The following is a 25,355-nucleotide window of genomic DNA, read 5'->3' as shown; positions in this document are numbered from 1 at the left end:
CCACAGGGAGGAGGCAACAGCAGAGTAAGAAAGACAGAAAGTAAAAGACAAAAGAACATAGAATTGAAATATCCATATTTATCTATGAGATGCATGAACAGATGCCTTTCTTCATTGTCACATCTTTCCATAATTACCTCTTTTTTTCTAGCTTGTATTGCCCTCTTGTTTGCTTGTTTGTCTGCTAGGGCTGGGATTCACATTTTTCAATATGTGTGTGAATACAATACCTGAGTTCCAATACTCATACCAAAACAATACTTTTCTCTTATTTTCTCTCTGTCTTATTTTAAGAAATATAAACATATTTTCTACAACATTCTCTTTTTGAGTGAAGCAAAAGTTTTAAAAAGTTTTTCTTAAACACAAGCACCTGGAGCTGAATGAAATACAGTCTCAAATTGAAACTCCATCCTCATTCTTGTGAATAGACTCTCTTTAATCATGATTTCAAACACAAAAAAATGCATGAAATCCTGCAAATCCTCATCAAACCTGCTGCATGCAATTAGTTGTTCTAAAATTGTATCTACTAAAATTTCTAGGGTGTATGACTATCAGCGTGTGCCGGCATCCCTGTCTCCTCTGCCCCTGGGACCCAGTCTGGCCAAGCGACCCCGTTCCTCTTCCTACTCCTCTGGGCACAGACGCAGTCGAGACAGAACCCATTCCAAAAGCTCCAGAGCCCACTCCACTCCAACCACAGCTAAGTGTGAGTAATGTTAACGGAATAAGCCACAAAAAAAGGTTGCATTAGATGCTGCAGATTTATAATGTTTGAAATAAATATTAGATATAAAGCCGGATCAGTAAAACTTCTGCTTCGGATCCTTTCTCACAGACAATATATGCTGCACATGTTGCCAAAGTACTTCGTAACATCAAAGATAAAGCCAGCATGCACTGTTTTGACATAAAATACCCAAGGAGGTTTGCTTTGCATGCACTTTTTCATAATCACTTTTTAATAGTTAGTTAACAATAATAGTTTAACATTTTGAAAAATATGCTTAGTTATTTTCTTTCTTGCAGAGAGTTGAGATCAATGCCACTCTCATACAGTATATCTGTATTGGATCGTATGAAGCCACAGACATCAGCCAGCTAGCTCAGACTTGAAGCAGGGGGAAACAGATAGCCTTGGCTTGTCAAAAGGTTAAAAAGAAATCCACCTACCAGCACCTCTAAAGCTCATACATTTTGATTTCATTTTAATTAACACATTATATCTTGTTAAATCTGGATACACACTGAAATTTAAAAACGACAGGTTAAGGTTTTACAGGGGTTTTTGTTAGGTTCCTAAGCTGGTCCCTCTCTGGTGGTTGCCTGGCAACCCCACATTTACGACAAGACCGCAGGAAGTCGCCGTGCCTAGTTTACAGTCTGTTTTTACACCCCGGTTTTTGCACTGATTAAACAAACAGGATAGAATAAGAGTTGGTGAGCTTTAGATGTGGATGCTGTTTTCTTTGGATAAGGCCCTCACTAGCTTTTTCCGAAATGTAATGTCCCCTCAGGAATCAATAAAGTATGTCGTCTTCATCATCTTCTTCTTCTTCTTCTGTTTCCAATCTTTATGCTAAGCTAAGATAACCACCTGCTGGGGGTTGCTTCATATTTCCTGTACAGACATGCGAGCGGTAGGCTATCAATCTTCTCATCCAACTTTCTGCAAGAAAGCAAACAAGTCCCTTTCAAAAAATATCTTAATATTCCTTAAAAGCTCTCCCTGATGAGATTTTCAGGTAGTGTGATTTTTCACTGTCCTTTACGTTCTCACTCTCTTCCTCCCTGCAGTGGGCATGGAGGAGTTGCAGGTGATTAAAAAGGAGCTGACTCTGATAAAGACGCAGATCGATGGGCTGCTTGACAGTCTCGACAGGATGGACACACAGAGGAACGACCACAAAGGTGAGACACTCATTCACAAAGACAGTGGAGGCAGGTAGGTGCAAGATCGAATGATAGATAATCTATCCGCACATCAAAAACATTTTAAGGTGGACTCTCTTGTTATATGCCACTTTCAGATTTCTGCTTGATTAGCTCCACAAGTCACAACCCCAATCAAAATGATTCAGGTTCTGTCCTTTGGGGGGAAACTGGGAGATGGGAATGCACTGCACAACCAGTGCCACTCCTATTTTACCTGACAAATCAATTATTTCCCTCCAGTCAGGAATTAAAAAAAAAAAAAAAAAAGTTGAATCAAGACCGATATCAACTGGAGTGCTTCTGTCTGGATTTATGGCTGTGAGCAAATTGTGGAACATGCTGAACAAACAGTGTAGTTGAAGGAACTGATTGATGAAGCGTCAGAAAACAGACAAATGTAAGAGTGAGAACAACAGCAGAGTGTTTGCGTTGGAGGGAAGAGCTGCTGCCCTCATGTGGAAGTTTGACACATTTACTGCGCTTGCCAACAAGAGCGACAGCCCAGGGAAGGAACAGGACAAAGCTTTATTATCCTTGAAGGAAATTATTTTTTACTGGAATCTTAATTAAACTGATTGTATACTGAAACACATTTTTACACAAATCATTCGCTGTTATCCACCCTCCTCTGAGCATATGCAACAGTAGCTGATACAGTACACTATATGAACCTAGAAGTCATTATTATAAGATCAGGCTGAATATACAGACAGTATACTAAAAAGAGAATGTGTCCTGTAGCGGCACACCTTCAGGAAAGTGTGCGTGCATGTGTGTTCTATCTACTTTGAACGACCTTGGGCGATTGATAGCTCTCATCTTCATATTAATTTATCTCTTGCTCTACTTGATTCGCCTGTCCTTCATTATCTAGCTCCACAGTCTCACGCTTCCCCCTCGCTATCTCCTCATCCGTCCTTCATTCTGTCACTCCCACTCTTGCTTTCTGCCTGTCTTCTAGTAAAGAGAGTGGGAGAGCACCAACGTTTTTGTCTTTGACCCACAGAAAAACATGTATTTTCTTCACAGTCCATAATAAACAGGGCCTACAGCTCCACACCTGAGCTCCATGCGTGCATTTGTTTATCCCTGTGTCCTAGGGTCTCCCCTGAGAGAGGACAGTCCAGCTGGCTCACCGTACGCTCTGTCTGCCAGCAGCCCAGAGCACTCCCTATGCTCCCTCTCTCCTCCCAGTTCCCGCCATCGAATCCACAGGGAGAAACCTGACCCGAGGGAGCCTGATGATGACCATCACACGGTAAATGCACCTGAAGTCTGTGTGCATTTGTTAATGGATGTCTAAAAAGTGCATCAGCGAGGGCCGTCCCACTTGTTTCTATTGTCCTTACTTCATGATGCTGTTGAGATTCATGGCAAAGGTCAATGGAAAAAATCGAGAGACCAGATTTGAATTTTAAATGAATTGCCAATTATGTTATTTAATTTGACTTCAAAAATTACACAGACTAGATGTGTTCCTGTCCTGTGATTGGACATGAAACGACTGCTGAGAATCACTACCATGAAATTAATTTAGACAGCACCATTCAATTTTACTTTGTCATTATGAGCTTGCAGTTCAATAAAATGTCTCTTTGCTTTGTCTCTCACTGTTTCGTCTTTGTCTGTCTGCTTGTCACAGATGAGCAACCACAGCTCTGACCCTGAGGAGGAAATATGATGGGGGAACATGAGACGACAGAAGACGTGGATTTAGTGCCAAACATGGAGGAAGAGAACAAAACCGCGGAGCCAACATACCAGACGCTCAACTTCCCTCCAACACAATAACGATGATAAAACAATACAATTTAATCATATCACAGCAGCTTGTGTGACCATACTTAAAAGTCAAACTGAATCTGACAGAGATTATTTATACACACCAAGTACATGCACATCAGAATGTCAGACTGAGAGAGTGAGAGGGAGAAAGTAATTATAAAGGACAACTGGAAGCAAGGTGGCCAATTTAAGTTTTCATAATCCGGCCTAAGCAGGCATTCCTATTGTTTGCACTAACCAAATATTACAGTATTAATCCAAATACTGCAGTATTAATCCAAATGAGACAACAGGGTTCTCTGATTAAAACCGTAAGTAGCTCAACAATTAATCGTGCCCACATTAAAAGCCTTCTTTTGACCCAGGCAGCTCATGTCAGTATCAGACTGCACATATAATAATTTATGTGTCACATGTTCCTCCTAAAGGCGCTACAATGTTTCTGCTGTCTCACCAGAGCAAAATTCTTGTATCTTGAATTAGATGATGTACAAACAATATAGAACCAGGGATATTAATGAAGCCTAGGCAGTTATAAACCATCTTACTCCGATATTGGTATTTTCATAATAAGGGTATAACTGGAGTATTGTGTGCATGTATTGTAAAATGAAAACCTTTTTTGGATCGTAAAGTATTCTGAGTTGTAAAAGCAAAAGAGATCTGTACATTCTCAAATCTGATCTTTCAAGAAGGCTTTTTGTTGATGATCAACTTACCTTTTCTCTTTATTATATACTTTATAGTATACTTCTAAAATATCAGAATTTAGCTAGTCAAAGTAAGTCACTGTAATATTTAAGGGATTGAAAAGTCACACTGATCATACTGGTTGTTTTTCCGCTTGTAAGTATCAGGATGCTACAGCCTTTTCTCTATTTTAAATGTATTAGAGGAATGTTACATATCTCTTCCACCATGTATTTGGCACTTTTAAGACATGCAAAAGCCCAGGTCAGTGTGTAATAATGTGTATTACTGTAAACCTTTCTGTAATTGTAGAATTGTCTGATTTTAACCTTGCTTTAGGACTTCTCATGTGTTTTTTTAAGAGAAAACATTTATGGTATTACTATGGTGTTACATGTGTTTGTTTGCATTCTTCAGATAAGCCGAGCGGAAACACTCATTGTCACAGTAGTAAAAGTATTTTCATATTGAGTATAAACACAGTACATGGGAGTGTGTTTTTATTCTGAGAGACCGGGACAGACACAAAAGAAAAATTGAAACAGAAACAAACATTTGGAAGAAGAAAATGGATTTAATGTGAAGTTTAGTTGTCTTTAATTGATAAATGATGTAATCATGAAATGTCGAGAGTACTGCTGCAAAACTGGACCACTTCAAATCAGAAGTGTATGAATCATATGATAATTGTGTTCGTCATACCTAGACCATACAGAACAAAAGAAAGCTGATCATGGTAAATATCATCTTGCCTGCTGGCAGTCAAAGTGGACCACCAGGTATAGTGTACATTAACATCAATACTGTGTGTTTTTTGAGGGCTGCCGTGTGCCTGGTTAAGGATGAAGTGTCTTATCTTTCATTATGTTTTGTGTGAATCCCAGGAAGAGTAGCTGATGTAGAATAAAATCCTAAATCCTAATTCCATCAACACTACAGACTCAGACTCATGCAGCGGTTACATCTCAGAGCAAGCTGTCCATTGCTGATGGGAATCAAAACTCCTTCAACAACATGACAGCCTGATCAAAACAGATTAAGAGACATTTTGCAGGCACTCATTGAAAAGAAAAGAAGGGAAAAAAAGAAAATATTGGAGAATAATCCTCTAAATTGGTTACTCTCTTTAACAGCAAAGAGTATCCTGTTGACTTACGACTCTATTATTATTATTATTATTTCAAATTTCAGCACCAGCTGTTTCTCTGAAAAGCCATCTTAGCATAAGACAGACGAATGAGTGAGGAAGAGACAGACTGACAGAGTTAATAACTCAGATACTAAGGCCACGTGGAGAAAATGGTTGTTTTTATGTGGTCCATTATAAAACAAAATCAATTGTGAGCAGACTCTACGTGCAGAGTTTAAGATGTGTGTGTGTGTGTGTGTGTGTGTGTGTGTGTGTGTGTGTGTGTGTGTGTGTGTGTGTGTGTGTGTGTGTGTGTGTGTGTGTGTGTGTGTGTGTGTGTGTGTGTGTGTGTGTGTGTGTGTGTGTGTGTGTGTGTGTGTGTGTGTGTGTGTGGCCAAATACTGTAATTACATGGTAAATATAGATAATTGATTTGAAAGGACATTGAATTGATTAATAAATTAGTAAAGAATTAAGTAAAAACAGGCCATGATAGAAAGTTTTCATATGATTGACCAACAACAAAATTGGAAATTTAATCGTTGAGATTCGTTTTTTTACTGATGACAAACGGTCTGAACCCGAGAAAGTTCTATTTGCTGATAAAGTCAATACGTTATGGTAGAAAGCTCCGGGAATAGCTGTGTTTACAGGATTTACACGTGAACTGTCTTAGTTCATGTCACAGATATTTTTGACAGTTGTTCCTGAGAAGAAAAAAATACTACAGTCTAATTCAAGATTGGCAACATGGCCTAAATGCCAGATCATTTTCTGTCATGCTCAAAGTTTTTGTCATTTTTCTTCATGCTCGTACGGCTACAGGTCGTCTTGGGATCAAAAGCAGTATCTTATTTCCAAGTTCAGTGGGTCAGGATAACAGGGAGTCACAGCAACGCTTTCAGTAGGGGAGCAGCTTAATGTGTTTACATAACTGTGCTTATTATTTAGCTCCAAAATATCTGTCATATCTGAAAATATTACATTGAACACTCTGGTTTGAATTTGATTCAAATTAGAGATGGGGTGCAGGTGGAGGGGCGAGAGGAGGTATGACACAACATGACTGTCAGTGGATTATAGGTTGTGTATTTAGGGTTCATTAAACCCGGCAGTCAAACATACCACTGTCAGAAAATTAAAAAAAAGGACTATGTTCCTTTTCATTCCAATTATTACGCTGCTGCATGTGACTCTGCCTTTGAACAGGCATTTTGATCTTCCATATCCACAAATCTTAAAGGGCTGAAAGCAAAGTGTGACGAAAGGAGCTCTTGCATAACCGGTCTTCTGTTGACAAAGAGATAAGCACATGTGCACTGAGTGTCATGCTGAATAGGTCAATGTGCAGAACCACATGAGGACAATGTGACAGACATCTGATGCTGTTTGATAAACGATAGAATTAAATTTTTTTGGTTAAAACTGCTGACCCGGTTTGGATTTTATTCAGCAGTGCACATGAGTGTATACAGGCTACAGCAACTCAAGGGTCACATTTTCCCTGAATATAAGGTAAGCCCCAAAATGTATTTGTAAAGTGTTATTTATTAAATATGTACTATATTTTGTAGCAACCACATGAATTATGTGGCTGAGGAGAGATTTTGTGTTTTAAAAACAACATTTGATTTACTAATTGTTCAAATGTGGAATGCAAAAATACTATATCTAGGGTTTCTATTTATCAGTCAAAATAAATATTATAGACACCTATTCTCTCGATTAACTATATTGTTATGTATTTGATTATCCTAAGAATTTATACATTTCCAATTTCAATAGATGACAGACAAAACCATTAATTTGCATAAAACAGAAATGATCTTGGTTATCTGTGGTGTTCTCGAAGAAGGATTTTCCCTCAAAATAACTCACATATATTGTTTAAATATATCAATCAATCAATCAACTTATGAATGCATTATTGTTCTCTGGTCCATATTTGAAGGTTTTCCCTTTAACTTTCCATTACTGACGAACAAAGCAGAAAGCAAAGTATTAAAGCCATATATACATCAAAACACTCCTGTATGCAACATTTCCACTAAAACTTTGATAGAACTGTCCTACAGACATGTAAGATGGGCTGTGAAACCGTTTATTTTGTCAAGTTGGAATAAACTGCCAAATATAATTAAAAACATGTGAACAATGTTTCTTTAAGACAAGGTCTGTATTCATTTTCTTTTGCTGGTAGTCAAAAAAAAGTATTTAAGTCATTTTTAATATTGTGGTCTAATGTGATTTTGTCAGATTTAGGCAAATCAATTCAAAGTCTGACCTCCTTGTTCTGTAGATCACAGAGATGGCAGGCCCTGCAAGTCCCCTGACCACCCATGTGCTGAACATTGCAATGGGTGTCCCTGGCTCTGGGATGCCCCTCAGTCTCTATCGACAAGACCCTTCCACCAATACCTGGAGTTTGATTACCTCAGGGTAAAAACCTGCAGACAACAGCCATGAGCAAAATAACACACACATAATTACAAAGTATACTATGATCACAGGAAAATGTCAAATAAGAACACTGGACAATGTGTATTTTCATTCATAAGTCTTAAAGGTCCCATATTGTAAAAAGTGAGATTTCCATCTCTGTTTTTATTTTTATTATTTTTAAAAAAGGCGAGATGCTATATAAATGCTATGAAAATATAAAAAAGCTCAATCCACAGAGAAACACACACAACCACTATTCAGAAACTGTGCCAGGACTCCCTTAGGGTAGAGCGCAGATGCAGAAGATAAGGACCAATCAGGGCGGACTGCATTTTTTGGGGGAGGGGAGCTTAAAGAGACATGCTAAAACAGAACATTTCAGACATGGTGAATAAAGGTATATTCAGACAGACAGTATGAGAAAATTGTTTTTCATAAAAATCTCTTTTTTGTACATTAAAGCATGTAATAGAACCCCAGTATGAACCTCACAATAGGCATGATATGGGACCTTAAAATCATATTTTGTCTCAACAGGATCACAAATGCTGATGGACGTTGTCCAGGACTCATCACAAAAGACACGTTTACCTCTGGTGTGTATAGAATGCGCTTTGAGACTGCTCAGTACTGGGAGAGTATGGGAGAGACCTGCTTTTACCCATATGTTGAGGTGAGGAAAGGATTAAAATGTTATATGTTGACATGTTAACATCCTCAGCTTTCATTCTCAGGCATAATGCTGCTTCACTTGCTTGTGTTGTTACCATATTTATGTATAGCCTAGATCAGTGGATTTGTATCCTCATTTAACCTATAATATGAATGTGATGCAGTTAACAATCCTGACAGTCAGTCGTACTTGAAATTGTGAATCTCTTTCATATTTGGTGTTTTGTTGCAGATTGTCTTCACTATAAATGACCCAGGTCAAAAGTACCACGTCCCTCTGCTCCTGAGTCGTTTCTCTTACAGTACGTACAGAGGGAGCTAGAGTGTGATGAACCTCCTGAGGCTACCTCCATCTATCAACTCCACCAAGAACATTTATCTCAGCACCAGCTGAAGTGTCTATGGATAAGACACAATGCTCCACTTGACGATTCTTCCATTTGAACAGTGATGTTAAATAAGTGATGAATAAATAAAGGTTATTGTGTATTACCAGCCTACTGTTAAATCTTTGTGCACAAGATTGTTGGATTAATGTATATAAATATTACTATGATATTATTATTATTATTATTATTATTATTATTATTATTATTATTATTATTATTATTATTATTATCAAAGATAGTGTGACTTGTTGCTGCTCACAGGGGAATTGCTGGGTCTCTGTAAATCATGAATAAGTCATAGAGTGTGGTCTTGACCTGCTCTACAGTCTATGCAAAGTGTCTTGAGAAAACTTGTGTTATGATTTGGCATTGTAAATTAAAGTGAATTGAAATGAAAAATAGATTAATGATCACATAATGGTGATGGAGTCTGGTGAGATTTTGCTCAGGGCCCCAACAGACTCTAGAATAGGACCGTCTGTGATCCTTACTCTGTGATCGATTGCTCTACCCTGGGTGTTGGATCGGTTTTTGCGATGTTGATTACACTCCCCTGAACTAAATAGGGCCTTGTCTCAGATGGTAGTCTTCTCTTACGTTGCCTCATACCTTTTCATTCTTCTAGGTCCACATTACTGTTAAACCATGGCAGACGACGAATTAGATGCAATTAGGCGGCAAAGAATGGCGGAACTACAAGCAAAGCACGGGGTAAGGACAGAACATGAGCTGTGGAGCGTGTTTGTGGCCGCCTTATAAGGAGATGCTGAGTTCACTGTGCTGTTAGCTAGTGTGGCTAAACCGGGCACCACATCTCTGTTGCCACTCGGGGGATAGACATAGCAAACATAAGAGAGCCGTGCTCAATGTAAATGAATAGTAATTAATGCGTAGTTCGCTCGTTAACTAAATCACAGTAAAACCACCACCATCATCATCATCACCTTCATCATCTCCATCTCCCCATTGGCACTACTGTCTTTGCATCGACTACTAGACAGCTCACACCCCTCTGACAACATGACAGCGTTAGCGACCATTACTGACCGTTTTTAAGTGTGTTTCTGGCCAAATCCACAAGAATAAAGCAGACTGGTAAGCTTAGTTAACACAAGTGTGTATTAACTAGCCACACAATAAAGTAAAACAGTAACAGATGACAAATAGTAAACGTTTTCTGGCTGGAGCAAGTGCTCAGAGCCTTTACTTAAGTTAAAGTAGTAATACCAAACGGTAGACGTACAATTAAAATCCCTGCATTATAAACGGCACTTTAGTAAAAGTACAAAAGCATCAGAATCCAAATGTACTTAAAGTACAAAAAGTAAAAGTACTTATATGCCTATTTCAGAAAAGTATATTATTAAATCTAATGTAGCTGATAAAGGTGGGGCTAATTGTAATTACTCTGTAGCTTAATCTGTACAAATATATCCTATTTTGTTTGTTAATATTTTGTATTAATAATCCAAATCTGTGATTTAACTAGTAACTGAAGTTACCAAAAAAATGAAATGAAAAATACAATATTTCCACTGAAATGTAGTGGGGTAGAAGTATAAAGTAACTGTGTTATTGCTCAAGTAACTCATATTTAATTGTACTTAAGTACAGTGCTTGAGTACCTTTTATTCTATACAAAAACTATGGTTTCCACCCTGTATGGATAAAATGTGTTTTCACAAAGCAGATTTTAATCAGTGCAGAACTGGTAGTCAACTAACTGAACACTAAATCTTAGACACCACACACACACACACACACACACACACACACACACACACACACACACACACACACACACACACACACACACACACACACACACACACAACTATGCTTGGAAGAAAAAGGTTGATGAAATGGCTGGCACTATTCAGGACGATATGATCTAAAACACAAATAATCGATAAGACAAGGCAAGTTTATTTGTATAACACCTTTCAACAACAAGGTAATTCAAAGTACTTTACATAACACATAAAACCATTTGAAAGAAACGCATAGAAAACGGCATTTAGATGTAAAATGTCATGCAAATAAAATAGTTACAAAACTTGTACAATAACCTGTTTTTAAGTGAGTCCTATCCTAAAAAGCTATTGAGTATTGACCAGGATCAACCTCAATAATTCAGTATTGGTGCCATTTGGGTTTTGGTCTGTTTTGTTTAAAGTAAAATTCTGATATATTTGTAAAATTGAAGTCCTGGACTTTTTTCCATTGTTGTCCCTGGTGTTACACAATCCACTAACCTTTATCAAGTTGGAGACAGATTTTCAATATCTGACGAAAAATGAAATATTAGAAAATAGGAAAAACTAGTAATTATAATAGGGGGCTGTATTGAATGATTTTCCTTGTTATACATCCTCCAGCTAGCTAAATGCAGAAATACAACCTATACTGTATGTGATGGTGCTGTCTCTCATATTCTTTCAGGATTCTTTGAATAATCAGCAGCAAGGAGAGGAGGCCAAACAAAGGTAAAATGTGTGAATTAATTGAAAGCATACACTTATAGTTTTGAAATTAAACTATTACTATATACGGTGCAGTTTCTTCATAGTCACAGTATATTTGAAAACAAAGTTACGGACACATTTAGAATTAAACCTGTCATTGTAGCTGTGGGATCGAGCCAGTTTTCGGTTGATTTCCTTTTACTGGTGTCAGTCACAGATCCAAACGGTAGCGGGTAGTGCTGATTTGTTAATACTGTTGTTGTTGTTTTTATTCACAGAGAAACAGACATGAAGAACTCTATATTGGCGCAAGTTCTCGACCAGTCTGCCCGTGCCAGATGTAAGTTTGCTTTCAGATTTATTGTTTAGCGTACTTGAAGGAATTCCTGTAATACCAAAAGGTATTATTTGAAATATGTATTAATTTGGCATATTAAAAATAGGTAAGAAACAACAATTCAAGAATTTCTTTATTAAAATCACATTGTAAATATTCCAAATGATGAGAGGATCACACATTGAAGCTGCTGTATGTAGCAAACTCCCACCGGCTGCCAGCATTATGAATGCCTTAGAAAGGAATCAGAACAAAATTTGTAACATATATTATGAGTGGTTTATCCATTCTAATGAAAGTGTCATTAATTTATCTTTGAAATGTAAGACTCATCCCACAAAGTTTTGAAACAACATCCATTGCTGGTAGTCAACTATATTGCCTGATTAATACATTTTATACCATGGTCTAGCAATACTTGCTTCTGATTGCAGGGGTCCATTCATCCCTGGACACCAACTAAGTAGTTCCATTGAAAGTGTTTGATTATTATTAAATTTATGTGCTGGCTACCTATGGTAATGTAAATTAATTGTTCTTATTTAATCTTTCTCTGGCAAGTGACGATGGTTTAAGCTGGACAATGCCCTAAGACTTGTCCATAATTGAGAATTAACGGACTCCTATGTGATGTACACCGATAGATACCACTCAAATGTGAGCACAAGGTGTTAAAATAATTTTCTTTTTTTCAGTGAACAATCTTGCTTTGGTGAAGCCGGATAAGGCCAATGCAGTCGAGAACTATCTCATTCGAATGGCTGGTATGGGAAAGCTGGGAGGAAAGGTAAGAAAATGACCTCTCGTGCTCAAATCACTAATGTTTATATTTTTTCTCATGCCAGAAGTGAAATGAATGGATTTTCTCTTTTGTCAGATTTCAGAGACAGGTTTGATCGAGATTCTAGAAAAGGTCAGTGAGCAAACGAAGACGACCACTGTTAAAGTAAGTTCCACACTAAAATGTCACCTTTGTTTTATAATTATCTGTTACTTGTCCATCTTACATAATTTATGCTCTGTATTTGTCAGTTCAACAGGCAGAGGGTGATGGACTCAGATGATGAGGATGATTACTAACTTTGAACGGAAGCCCTGGTACAAGCCAAGAAATCGGGAGAGGATATCTTTGTTGGGACTCTGATACTATCTTTGACCTGTTAGCTGAATCCTCTGGAAACTACATTACCAAGAAGAGACGTGGAGTTGACATTGTGGTATAAGTGGTGGGAGGTAGAATACATAGAGCGTCAAATAAGGTGCTCTTTTGCGATCTCTTTTCAGTGAAGTTGCTACAGATTTGCTCTGCTTGTGTTGTATCCCTGACAGCTCGTTGCATTGTTTTACTCTTCTAGTCCCTCTCAGTAGTTACTCTTTTGTTTTCTTTATTTTCTCCATGTTTGATTTCTGTTCTTCAATCACAAGAAGCTAGACAAAATACAAAATGCACCGCTGCTGGTGCATTTTATCTGGACTGTTCTGTGAATACAATACATGGTTTTCAATTCAGGGCCATCATCACATTAACTGTGGATGGTGCACTTTGAAATTTTCTTTTTGCTCACATGTATCTTTAAGGTTTACATAAAAAAAGTTTAAAAAGCCTTAAATTCAAATGTTTGTTTTTGTAATGAACCATTTCTAAAATAATGGTTTAAATTTGTTTTACAAAGAATATGTTCCTAGGTTCAAGGAACACAATTGTGACTATGCTCAACACAAGAACAGAAAAGCTTTGCAGCATCATCTCACAGTATCCTGACCACCATAGAACAAGTTGATTTACTGTTTCTTTTATGGATGATGGACTCTTTCTGCTGAATCAACAATATCAAGAGTTAACAGATTGCCAAATGTATCCATCTACTTTTAAAATAAAAAGCATGAAGGAGAAATGTTATTTTATTTTGTTATCTGTAAAAAAAAAAAAAACTTTGTATCAAGACCATGAACACTACAATCTAATGAGCAGGCTTTTTATGCAATTAATTTAATTACAGACAAAGTCATAAGTACCTAAGTTCTTAAAAGAATCAAAAGTATACACCCGGTGGACACTTTAGTAGGTCTATTTGTACAGTCAAATGCAATTTGACACAAAGCTTGGTGTTAACAAGATTTTGTCACCATTTGCGATCCGCGCAGGACACAGTCACAAAATGTAACAGGTGTGTAGTTGTAATTAAAATGAACCCCCTGCTTTACAACACTGGTAACTGCAAGATTCGGTCATGAAATTTTGCAGGTTTGTAGCTGACATCACAATGAAAGCTGGGTTCAAAAGTGGGTGTGGGTGTGCGCAATTACCCAGAGGTGCAGCTGGCCAGCAGGCACATTTTGCATTTTTTGTGTTGCTCTCATATTTCTAACAGTTCAAGGGGCCCCCTGCCCTGTGCATTTTTTCCTAGGGCCCCAGGAAAATCTGGAATCGCCTGTGGAACTACGCCTCTGGCTGGGTGCGTAGGAAGTAGGGTAGGGGCCATTGCCCCACCACTTTAACCTCTTGCCCGATTGTGGCTGATGTGATCCCATCGCAATTTGGTCTGTACTTACAGTGAGGTCTTTTTTCATAAGCATCATTTAATGTCGCTAGGATATTATATGGATTCTATTATTCATATAAATGTCGTATATACTGTAATAAAAACCCACGCACAGGGACCTTCTTTAGTAAGATTCACAGGACAGGTGTGGGAGGGTCTCTGTTCTTGCCCCATTTTCGCACGACTGTGGTCAGATGATGCCTCATTGGCTGTTGCGGCTGTTTAATCAAAACCGTTCGACTCTGATTGGCCGCGGGTTAAGCCACATGTTCATCAGCAGCCAATCGGGAGACACCTCGAGGAAACGCTATAGTAAAGTTGTACAGTGTTAGCAGAGAGGTTATAAGGTGTTAGCTTACAGCAAGTGCTAAACACGAGAGGACCCTGGTACTGTTTATTTCACAGTCCAGGTACAGGTTCATCAATACAAACATCGGTTTACATTTGGAGTTATGCCTGGGGAGAGTATGGACAAGCCAAACATGGTTACATGCACCGCTCCTGTGAATATAGCTGTCGTAAAATACTGTAAGTATCTCTGTTTATCCTTGTGGAGATAACTAGATCCTGTCTAATCCACACTGCATGTGTTTGATTTTCGGCGACCCCTGTGTGGTGTGGTGTTTCACTGAATACTGGGTTATAGAGGGGTGGATTTGCTGTCGAGCATATTCATATTGTTTCATTACCTCAGTTATGCTCCTTGTATAAAAGATAGTATCCTATGCAGTACACATACATACACAATTTATATATATTTATTTATGTATTTATTATTATTATTTTAAAGTGGGGGCAGTACTTTATAAGCACTATGCTTCTCGACCGCAAACTTTTAGTTTTTGTTTGATGGAATCAGTCAAAATGATTCATCTGTCTGTATTTTATCTTTGTGTTTATCTGATTTTTTTCTGTCCCAGTATGTTGGGTGTTTGAGAAAAACAAAATTCAAATAAAACTCTTAACTTTCAGGGGGGAAGAGAAATGAAGAATTAATTCTACCCATCAACTCTTCGTTGAGTGTCACACTGCATCAAGACCAGGTATATAAGTTAACAGAATTGTCATTGTCAACTATGAATATTGTGTCTGTAGAAAAGACAGTCAGCTTTTCAAAGTTACTTCTGTCCAGAGGCAGTTTTTAACACTACCTTAATTTAACCAGGGATGTCCCATTGCGATGACAGAATCTCTTTTCCAAAGGAGCCCTGGCCAAGATAGCCACAGTACAAACCGGTTTAAACATGCACCCTCAAACATTAAATAACAGTACACAAAGTAGCAGCTCACAATACAGTCTTTCGGACAACATACACTTAAATATTAATAAACATAAAACAAGTTGCACAGTATCAGGTCTAACTAGGGAGGCAATTACAAGCTCCAATTGAATGAGCTGTCTTTTAAAAAAAAATTGAAATAATAAAAATATGAATAAATGCTGTTTTCCTGCTTTCATATAAAGACTTTATAAATTAAAGAGATATTCACCTGCTATTTCATGCATTGTGTCTGACAAAGCTATGTAGTGACAAACCTTATAGAAGAGCCGGTGTGGGAATATTCGGATGTTTTGAAATATTTATGGAAACGTTGCAAGATTGTACAAATACATGATTCTGATAAAAAATCTATATAAATAAAGTATAATAATAAAACTGTGTTCGGAGCATGGGTTAAACAAATGGTGTCATATATGATGTACAGATCTTGAGGCTAAGATTTTTAAATTTGGCATTGTGTCATGTTAAGATGTGTAGTTTGATGTAGATTTGCCTTGTTTCCCTCCTTCTCTTCAGCTGAAAACAACCACAACAGTTGCAACCAGCAGATCATTTCAGGAAGATCGAATATGGTTAAATGGCAAAGAGGAGGACATAAACCATCCAAGACTACAGACCTGTCTGAGAGAGAGTGAGTCCTGTGTGTTCTATTTATAATTTTAAAAAAGCACAGAGAGGATTAAAACCCGAGTTCAAGAGTATTCAGGCCACATCATTTTTCTGCTTTCTGTATTTAGTTCGACGCCTGACAAGGAAGAGACGTAATGACGGAGACCCAGCTTTGGATTCAACTGGTTTGTCTTATAAAGTCCACATCTGCTCTGTTAACAACTTCCCCACTGCTGCCGGGCTCGCCTCCTCAGCTGCTGGATTCGCTTGTCTAGGTGAGAGTGTATACTAATACACTAGAGTACTAATTTTAATGATATTTCAACCGCTGCTTTTCATCTTAGAATAATAACAGTCCAAACTCATGTGTTGATTCTTCAATATACCATGTTTATCTCATATTTAATACATTCCCATTCTGCCCAGTCTCCTCCACTCTCACTCCCTCTTGCATCATTGTGTTGCAGTTTACACTCTGGCCCGAGTGTTTGGTGTAGAGGGGGAGTTGTCCGGGATTGCTCGGCAAGGCTCAGGCAGTGCATGCCGTAGTATGTATGGAGGGTTTGTCCAGTGGATCATGGGACAGAAAGACAATGGCAAGGACAGTCTTGCCCAGCAGGTGGAGCCAGAGACTCATTGGCCTGAACTCAGAATCCTTGTACTAGTGGTAGGTCAGTGTATGTGTGTGTGTGATTTAGAGAGAGAGACCAATGTGAGTTATGTCTTTGCACAACTGTGCCCTATTGTGAAAGTCACATAGTTCATTGCTTATTTCTATAAATGGCATAACATGTAGAGCATGCACGTTGACGTGTGCACTAAAATGCACACTTTAATAGAATATTTAAAAAGTTATTTCAGGTGTATTTAATGCAATTTTTTTCACAGGCCAGTGCTGAGAGAAAGCCAGTGGGCAGCACCTCTGGGATGCAAACCAGTGTACAAACAAGCTGTCTATTAAAGGTACTTTGTTATATTACTGTCAGAAAATGGAGATTAATTTACACTGTATTTAAATCTAAGCCGGTTTTATTTGCAGCCTTGTCTGCAAATTCAGACAGACCAAGGTATATTGCCGGCCTGATTTAGCAACCTAATGTGACGGTTCGGACCCTACACATATTGGCATCTCGATTTCCATGTAAATAGAGTTGAAGCAGCTTAGCGGCACAGGCGGGAATTGGCGGAGTTGTCAATGTCGTGAACTTATGGGCCGAGAGTTTTAAAAGCAGAAAACAGCTGATCACAGGAACAATATACCTCGGTCTGTCTGAATTTGCGGACCAGGCTGCAAAAAAGGCATCCAAATAAACATCTTACTGTCCAGTGTAAAACACCTACTGTTACTCACAAGAGGGTCTATGTCTTTTCTGTGTGTGTTTGTGTGTGTGTAGCACCGGGCAGAGTCTGTCGTCCCTGGCCGGATGGAGGAGATGATTGAAGCTGTGCGAAGAAAGGACTTTGCTACATTTGCTGAACTAACCATGAAGGACAGTAACCAGTTCCATGCAACCTGCCTTGATACATACCCACCTATCTTCTACCTCAACAGTGTGTCTCAGCAGGTTATCAATTTGGTGCATCGGTATAACAGACACTACGGGGAGACGAGGGTGAGCAACTTTACGCCTGAGTTTCTGACAGACATGCATCTATGTAGTAGTCCTCTTGATATAATGTCGGACAGCTGTGTCTTGTTCATTATTAAGCAACAGTAACACAACTCTGACAATAAACGAAAGCAAAGCAGATGGGAAAAGATAGTTTCTGTTCCCTGCATCGTGAAATACAGTAATGAATGGAAACATGGCTTCTTTGAGGGTTTAAAAAAGTGAAATGACTTGAAAAATAAGAGTTACACACTCCATACATGTATAACTGTAACCTTTTCACTTATGCTCTCTGTTTTCTTGTTATTAATAAAAGATAAGATAGTCCTTTATTGTCTCACAAGTGAGACATTTACATTGTCGTAAATGTGCCTCAGTTCATGCAGCTGAGTTTCTAAGATGGTGTAATAAAGATGTGAAACTTGTGTGTGGGGGGGTTTCCAAACTTTTTATATGTCGGTCATGGTCTGTTTGTTCCCCTCTAGTTGGCCTACACATTTGATGCAGGACCCAACGCTGTGATCTACACCCTACAGCAGCATGTGTCTGAGTTTGTTCAGGCGGTTGAGCATTTCTTCCCCCCAGAGACCAACGGAGGACAGTGAGTCACCAGACTCACTTAGCTTTAGCTCTGCAAAATATTCCTGCCATACAAACTAATCCATTTATTAAAAATTTATATATGTTATACATAAACACACAGTGATAAGATTCTTGTTTTTTTTGTCTCCTACTAAGCTCTTCTACTCTGTTGTTTATCAAGGTGTGTTTGCGTTCAGCTTCCTTGAAATGAGTCATTGAATGTTTCTTCCTTCTCTGCAGGTTTATTAAGGGTCTTCCAGTTAACTGTGCGGCTCTTTCTGAGGAGCTGAAACAGGCTATTGGTCTCGAGCCCATGTCAAAGGGAATAAGCTACATTATTAGTACCAAGGTACATTACACACAGACGTAGTCACTCTGTAGCTCAGCTCTTTTATCAGTTTACTTTACCAACAGCTACTGAAAATCAATGTTATCTGTTTTTTGATGTATATGTTTTGGTGTGTCCGTCTTAAGGCTGCCCAATGTACAGTAAAAAAGATGTGATATATCAATTGTCAGATTGCAAGATTTATGGATTTATGTCCACATTTCCTTTTGACCTGCTCTGACGTAACATTGTGTTGCACTACTTCAGTTGAAGGCTGTGGCACATATTGTGATACTTCCTGTGCTTCACTGATTGTTGCATTAAAAAAGTTAATACAGTCTTTGGCCTTTTGAATGTTTTAGGAAAAGCACTTCTTAATTCACGTTAAGACCTCATTACAAGAAGCTTTTTAACACAGGGACACATTTACAGAGGATGAGTGTGTTCTTTTTGTATAATGATCTTTTCTTGTTTTGTGTTCAAGGCTGGACCAGGCCCTCGTGTTGTGGAGGATCCCACTCAGCATCTACTTGGATCCGATTGGTTGCCTAAGAAAACTTTGTGATTCCCTGCAGCCCTAAATGGGAAAAACCAATAATAAAGCCAATTCAACAGAGATGCATTTTGCATTAGTCATATGTAACATATTTTTCTTTTTTTAAATCGCAACAACAACGGACACCTTCCTTATTACTGTGGATGCTAATGTGTATTGCTTTACTTTTTGAACTGTTTTTATTGCATTTCTCAGGATCCACAGGTGGATACTGTGTTTGAGGTATTTGAATAACTGGTTCAGTCATAGACATGAGCAATGTGGACACTCTTGAGCAACACACTGAGCCATGAATACAGTTCAGCATTGTGCTCTTTGCCCTATCTGAGCACATGATTGTGCCTATGAGGCTTTTGAAATTATATATGTATCCATGAGTTTAATGAGGGTGCTCAAATTATGGTCAATTTAATAACGTTTTCATTTAAAAAACAACAAAAAGAAAACATAATTTAAGTCCCACAGTGCATACTTGGATGTCCAATTTTATTCTGTAACACTAAATAAAATCTATTTTAGTCAATATAATTGTTTCTTGTTTTGTCTTCATGCAGCAGAAACGACATATCTCCCATTGCATTAAAACAAACTCACCTGTTCAGACTTTGCTTAATTGATGAAATAGATTTCATAGTTGAATGCACTTATTGTAAAAGCTAAACGAATGCAATATAATGCCATTTCCAGATTCAAGCTTTTGCAAGATGTTCCTCTCCCGTCTAATAGCGAAAGTGATCCGAAGTTTTAAAGGGCCAGCAAGCACTAACCTATGAGTCAACTATGAAAGCATGAGATTCCTTCCCAACAATCAGCAGTCTATGAAGAAATGTGTTTATAAACGTTATATACAATTTCATATACTACAGACGACATTAGTAACACTTGCCTATGACACTGGCGTGATCTACTAACACCTGCCCTTTTTATAATGAGTTTCACCTGTGCGGTAAATTTGGTCTGCCCTTCCCCTCCTGCTGTAGTTTGCCACACCTACTCCTGAGCTGGAAGCAAAGATACTCTACTCGGACATGACGACTGAAGTGGGGATGGCTAACGTACGCCCAGCCTCCCTGCCTGCTGCACACAGGCTGCACACCACGTCTCATAAAACCATTCTGGTGTTCTTTGTCGAAGCTGTGAGTCGTTCTGACACTTTGCTGAGGGGCTGAATAGGTGACTAGGTGACCGCAATGGGGAAAATAGAGTGGGCGATGTGGGCCAATGAGCAGGCTCTGGCTTCGGGACTGAGTGAGTAGCCTAAATATATATATATATATATATATATATATATATTTTTTTTTTTTTTATTTTACAAAAAGGACAAAAAAACAGAGTGTAATATAAAGTATTGTCTGATTAACTTGCATGCGCATTTTAACTTAAATATCTTCAAAGGAAATTGTATGTTGTTCTGTTTGTTTGTTTTTTAGCTGATTTCACTTTGTTGACCAAATGGAGAAAACAATGTTATCTTCATTTCTTTATACATTAATTTTTACAGCACTATAACATTATTTCAATGAACTGTAAATTCGTGCAGCTTAAGAATTGAAACTGCATTTCAGTCAAGTCGTTGCAGCTACCATTTAACATGGGGCTTGTCTCTTTGAGTGGAGTCATAAAAAAGTGTGTTGTTTGTTACACGTTTTAATTTCTTTTATCTTCCTGCTTCCTTCTTTCAGTTCTCCTCACTGGTGGCATCGTAGGGGTGGCTGGACAGTTCAGAGGCTGGCAGTTTGCTGCTTATGCTATGTATCCTCTATACTCTGTGTTAGGCAGAACAATATAGTTTGATCAAAAATAAAGTGACACTCAAGTCTGTTAACTCTTTGTGAAAAATGTTCATTATCCAGTTTCCAGAGTCCCACAGATGTTTATTTAAACATGCTTTGATGTCCTATCATAGCTATTATATGACTTATTACGTGAACCTTGTGAGATGAAACGGCCTTGACAGATACTGTAACTAGAGCTGCTGGGGTGTTTGTGTGTCTACTTGAGTATCCCAGAAGCAAGAGGGCCAAGGGCACAAGTATGGAGCGAACGTAAGTGATGTCATTTTCAACTAATTTAGTTTTTTTGACACATATCGGCTTTACGTTAATGAAGAAGTTCTGTGATGATTGCCAGTTAAGCTTATTGCTTGCTCCTCTCTCTTGTTTTCCCCTCAGGGGCCAGTACTGCTTCACTGTGTGTGTGAAGTCTTTTGGGCCACTGACAAGGAACTACTATGTCAGAGCATTTTTACATGCTGCGTGAGTTCATTATGTCAGCGACTTTCCCCTTGCTAGACAGCATTCCTCTTATTCCCAGTCAGTCTCTCAAACAATAGACAAATGGCGTGTCTTTTTAGTCATTTGTCCTTAAAAAGGCCTTTCTCTCCTTTGTAGAATCTGTGTACCTGGAGGTTTTATGCTCGCTACAGTCCTCGGATGTGTCTGCCTCGGCCTTGCCAGCATCATCTACCTTGTAGTAAGTTGCCTCATGAATCTCCAGTTGGAGCAGGTTAAATATTGTCAGCTTTGATAAGATAAAGTTTTTAGATGAGGCAGGAAGTGGCCAGTCGACGGAGACAAGGAACTGGCAACGAGGAAGAGATTGTTTCATTACTGGTACCTCTGTTGAGACATGGCCCTGTAGTTATGAAATCTGATCTGTCAGGGGTGTGCCTGAATTTTCAACAGTACTAGATGTGTCAACCAAAGTTATTACGTTTCCAGGTGGCACTGTTTATCTAATTATAATTATACATCTATGAGTGTACCGCAAGAGCCGCTGTTATATATACATATATAAATCCTCTCATCAGAACCATGATTGGTTTCAGGCATGCTCAACGTTCTCCCCCCAACCATTACTGACTTGTATTCTTTGTTATCTCCTTTCTTTTTAGGCAGCTATCCGAGGTGAACACTGGGAGCCCATCCTACCAAGGAAAGAGGTTATCCGAAAGCCAGAGAACAGCATGAAGAATCCTCCTCAGAATCCACCACCAAGACCTCCACCTGAGACACGCAGGAAACGGGTAGATGACCTGGAAGGAGCTGCCTACGACAACCCCATCCCTGTTGACGACTAACCCGTCCATTGCTCCGACCTCTGTACCCCTTCCCCTCTCTGTCTGAGATCTTGGTAAAGTTAAAACCAACAAAACCAGTACCAGTGGGGACATCACCAGAATCTGTGAAGCTAGTGACTGGACTACGTGTTCACACCTTCATACCACAACCTGCAGAGAAAACCATTTTGTGTTTCTGTTTGTTTTTAGCGAGAACTGAGAATTCAAAGGAGGATGGGCAAAGTCAATTTTACTTTTGAACAAAAAAACATGCTACGGGAGATCAATGTAAATGCCAAGTGGCAATCAAATACAAAAGTTGTCAAGTTAAAAGACTCTAGGTGATGTTGGTATTTTTACTGCTGTTTATAAAAGTGTAAACCAATATCTGTTTTCTTTACCAACCACCATGCTGTATATTTTATAGTGTTTTGCATGTATCTTACAATATATTATATGTACAGTCTGTTCTTAACCCCTGTATATTTGTGTATTCCTTAAGGTCAAATGATCATAATACTGGACTAAAGCATTATTTGCTAGGATTACATTGACATATAAGGTTGTGGCTGTGTTAGACTGATATTGGGCAGTTATTGTTATTTTGTGTCTGTACTTTGATGTCTTGTAAATAAATCCCCTGAGCGCCCTAATTTATGTCTGTCCTTGTCTTTTGGATGTGTACTTTCAAATGTCTTTTTTACAAGTTTTCTTTGAATGGTTATCTTTAGTAATGACATTTGCAACTTCCCCTATTTGCAAACCCACTGAATTTCAATACATCAGAATTTCCCTTCCTCATCTCAAGTGTTTCTTTTCTCTCTTTCATTGTCACATTGCCTTCCTTTGTTGGCTCATTGTGGAAACAATGATTGTACACCTAGCTGGTTGTCAGACAAGTTCTCCATGTCTATCATTTGTATTCCCATGTTTGCATGGTTGTCTTTTTGTTGGTCACAGCTGACCTGTTTAGCAGTGGTAGTCTGTGTGGACAAGGGGTACAATGACACTTCCTCATTTTATTTAGTGGGGAAACACTGGGGCTGTAACATTTGAAACACAACAATGGGCAGCAATTATTGGATTTACAGTATTATTATATACTAATGCCTCTTGGGAATACTTCCAAGTAAGATTCCTGTCTTGTTTTTTGGTTGTTTTTCTTGTTTTTTTTTTTATCCAATAAACAACCCAATATGAAGCTGTTTTGTAGTGCTGAACGCAATAAAAACTATTTAAAACTTTCCTGTTTTGGTCAGGCAGTTTTAGTCAGGGTAATGCTGCCCCCTCCTGCTGCAAGAGAGAACTACACGGAGATGGAGTTGATTGGGGCAGTGTGTGTTGCATTAGCTGCTGTTTTAAGTTATTAAAAAGTTTAATTTTTAAAAGAAAAAATGCAATAAAAATTTCCACAAGATACAAAATCAAAGTGCATCAATGAAATTAATAATGCTCAATCAAGCCTATTTAGAGCGACTTGAAATATGCAGGAGAAGGGAATATTTATAACATTGTCAGAAATTAATAAATATAATAAAAATAATAAAAATAATAATATGCATAAGCTAGGACTGTATGACTGAATACTACTGTCTTTATGGGTTTTCTTGTACCTCTTGTTTTCTTACCTCTATTATTTGCTTATATACAGTATGTTGAAATGTTTAAACTGCTTCTGCCAGTCGTTTACACCCTATGGCCTTTGTGTGTATCTGACATTATGTATTTCCCAGGTCCTTTGGAGTGCAAGGGGCACTCCTGACCTCCTTCTATGACTCTGTGGTGGCATCAGCCATTTTCTATGGAGTAGTCTGCTGGAGCAGCAGCATATCATCCGCAGACAGGAGGAGACTTGATAAACTTATCAAGAAGGCCGGCTCCATCCTTGGATGCCCTGTGGACTCAGTGCAGGTGGTGGGAGAGAGCAGGATGATGGACAAGCTGTCATCGCTGCTGGTGCAGAAGTCCCACCCCCTGCAGGTCACTCTCACAGCACTGGGCAGCTCCTTCAGCAACAGACTGATACACCCTGTGTGCGAAGGAGAGGTACCGCAGGTCCTTCCTTCCTGCTGCTGTCAGACTTTACAATCAGCACTGCTCCCAAATAGACTATTGACCTCATCCTGTACCCTGCACTGTGCAATATGCCTATACTAAGGTCACTTCTGTTTTTTGCACTATTTGGACATATTTACTCATATGTATTTACTCACTACTATATTATTACAAAACAAACCAAACAAGCACAACTGCACTATATCATGTGAATATGTACATATGTCTATTTCTATTTCTTCCCTTTTTAAATTTAACTTTAATGCTTATTTTTGCTATTTTGTTAATCTTTTTAACTTATTTTATCTTATTTTGTAATATGTTCCTGCCTGTAATATTCTGTTGCTGCTTTGACAAAAGAATTTCCCCGTCTGCGGGACATTTAAGGTTTTCTGATTCTGATTCTATGTATATTGCTTGGCACACTATTTAGCTCTTTATTTTTAAGCTAAATAATATTTGATTTAATAATTCAAATAAGTGATATCAAATGATATTGTTTTTTCTAAGGGTAAGTTGTTTATGAAGATATGGGTTGTTGTTGGTATTATTTTATTTGTTTTGTTTAGTTAGTTATAAGGTTATTTGAGCCGCACTCCATACCAGTTGACGGCGGTAATGCGCCAAAAAGTTGTTTGCCAACCACCAGAAAACGAAGAAGAAGAAGAAGAAGAAGAAGAAGAAGAAGAAGAAGAAGAAGAAGAAGAAGAAGAAGAAGAAGAAGAAGAAGAAGAAGAAGCTGCTGCATACTCGCATAAGCTGCATTTTTACATATTTCCTGTAGAGGGCAGTAACGTTGGTAACAACACATTCAGAAGCGTTGAAACATTCAGAAGAAGAAGGAAAGAAACCAATGGGACGGATCGACCCTCGTTTCATTGGTT

At 38.4% G+C, this 25,355-nt stretch overlaps 5 protein-coding genes across 5 annotated transcripts in view; all 5 read left to right on the top strand.

The window, feature by feature from the left end:
- The window catches only part of LOC310959159 (uncharacterized protein), a 36,053-nt gene extending 31,312 nt beyond the window's left edge, over positions 1 to 4,741 (top strand). Inside the window, exons 4-7 of the mRNA XM_083930407.1 lie at positions 546 to 712; positions 1,801 to 1,914; positions 3,039 to 3,196; positions 3,581 to 4,741. Coding sequence (XP_083786533.1) covers positions 546 to 712; positions 1,801 to 1,914; positions 3,039 to 3,196; positions 3,581 to 3,619 — 478 coding nt within the window. The 3' untranslated portion in view covers positions 3,620 to 4,741. The remainder of the gene's footprint in view (positions 1 to 545; positions 713 to 1,800; positions 1,915 to 3,038; positions 3,197 to 3,580) is intronic.
- A 2,262-nt stretch (positions 4,742 to 7,003) lies between these two features.
- Positions 7,004 to 8,978, top strand: uraha (urate (5-hydroxyiso-) hydrolase a; the record flags this gene model as incomplete). The annotated part of the gene is made up of 4 exons (XM_083916597.1): positions 7,004 to 7,057; positions 7,842 to 7,981; positions 8,522 to 8,657; positions 8,889 to 8,978. The coding sequence occupies 4 exons, from the start codon at positions 7,004 to 7,006 to the stop codon at positions 8,976 to 8,978; spliced, it is 420 nt and encodes a 139-aa protein (XP_083772723.1).
- A 630-nt stretch (positions 8,979 to 9,608) lies between these two features.
- On the top strand, positions 9,609 to 13,742 carry pdcd5 (programmed cell death 5). The gene is made up of 6 exons (XM_083916492.1): positions 9,609 to 9,756; positions 11,488 to 11,531; positions 11,789 to 11,850; positions 12,543 to 12,634; positions 12,725 to 12,793; positions 12,880 to 13,742. The coding sequence occupies exons 1-6, from the start codon at positions 9,691 to 9,693 to the stop codon at positions 12,925 to 12,927; spliced, it is 381 nt and encodes a 126-aa protein (XP_083772618.1). The 5' UTR covers positions 9,609 to 9,690; the 3' UTR covers positions 12,928 to 13,742.
- A 1,022-nt stretch (positions 13,743 to 14,764) lies between these two features.
- On the top strand, positions 14,765 to 19,698 carry mvda (mevalonate (diphospho) decarboxylase a). The gene is made up of 10 exons (XM_083917153.1): positions 14,765 to 14,918; positions 15,363 to 15,433; positions 16,190 to 16,304; positions 16,411 to 16,557; positions 16,750 to 16,949; positions 17,171 to 17,245; positions 17,677 to 17,895; positions 18,378 to 18,493; positions 18,715 to 18,823; positions 19,287 to 19,698. The coding sequence occupies exons 1-10, from the start codon at positions 14,843 to 14,845 to the stop codon at positions 19,365 to 19,367; spliced, it is 1,209 nt and encodes a 402-aa protein (XP_083773279.1). The 5' UTR covers positions 14,765 to 14,842; the 3' UTR covers positions 19,368 to 19,698.
- Positions 19,699 to 20,480: 782 nt separating this feature from the next.
- On the top strand, positions 20,481 to 23,069 carry cyba (cytochrome b-245, alpha polypeptide). Its single transcript, XM_083929546.1, has 6 exons — positions 20,481 to 20,606; positions 21,041 to 21,110; positions 21,329 to 21,403; positions 21,530 to 21,613; positions 21,749 to 21,830; positions 22,252 to 23,069. The coding sequence occupies exons 1-6, from the start codon at positions 20,549 to 20,551 to the stop codon at positions 22,435 to 22,437; spliced, it is 555 nt and encodes a 184-aa protein (XP_083785672.1). The 5' UTR covers positions 20,481 to 20,548; the 3' UTR covers positions 22,438 to 23,069.
- The last annotated feature ends 2,286 nt before the right edge of the window (positions 23,070 to 25,355 follow it).

Source organism: Echiichthys vipera (genome assembly GCF_963691815.1).
Source record: "Echiichthys vipera genome assembly, chromosome: 1".
Lineage (NCBI taxonomy): Eukaryota > Metazoa > Chordata > Actinopteri > Perciformes > Trachinidae > Echiichthys > Echiichthys vipera.
Note: the sequence above shows the minus strand (reverse complement) of the source record. Positions and strands in the feature narration are given on the sequence as shown.

Coding starts and splice junctions, on each gene's coding strand:
- pdcd5 (XM_083916492.1), top strand. CDS start 9,691: ATGGCAGACGACGAATTAGATGCAATTAGGCGGCAAAGAATGGCGGAA. Junction 11,532..11,788: donor GGAGAGGAGGCCAAACAAAG/GTAAAATGTGTG, acceptor TTTTATTCACAG/AGAAACAGACATGAAGAACT. Junction 11,851..12,542: donor CCAGTCTGCCCGTGCCAGAT/GTAAGTTTGCTT, acceptor TCTTTTTTTCAG/TGAACAATCTTGCTTTGGTG.
- mvda (XM_083917153.1), top strand. CDS start 14,843: ATGCCTGGGGAGAGTATGGACAAGCCAAACATGGTTACATGCACCGCT. Junction 16,558..16,749: donor TGCTGGATTCGCTTGTCTAG/GTGAGAGTGTAT, acceptor ATTGTGTTGCAG/TTTACACTCTGGCCCGAGTG. Junction 18,824..19,286: donor GCTACATTATTAGTACCAAG/GTACATTACACA, acceptor TTTGTGTTCAAG/GCTGGACCAGGCCCTCGTGT.
- cyba (XM_083929546.1), top strand. CDS start 20,549: ATGGGGAAAATAGAGTGGGCGATGTGGGCCAATGAGCAGGCTCTGGCT. Junction 20,607..21,040: donor GGCTCTGGCTTCGGGACTGA/GTGAGTAGCCTA, acceptor TCCTTCTTTCAG/TTCTCCTCACTGGTGGCATC. Junction 21,404..21,529: donor GGCACAAGTATGGAGCGAAC/GTAAGTGATGTC, acceptor TTTTCCCCTCAG/GGGCCAGTACTGCTTCACTG.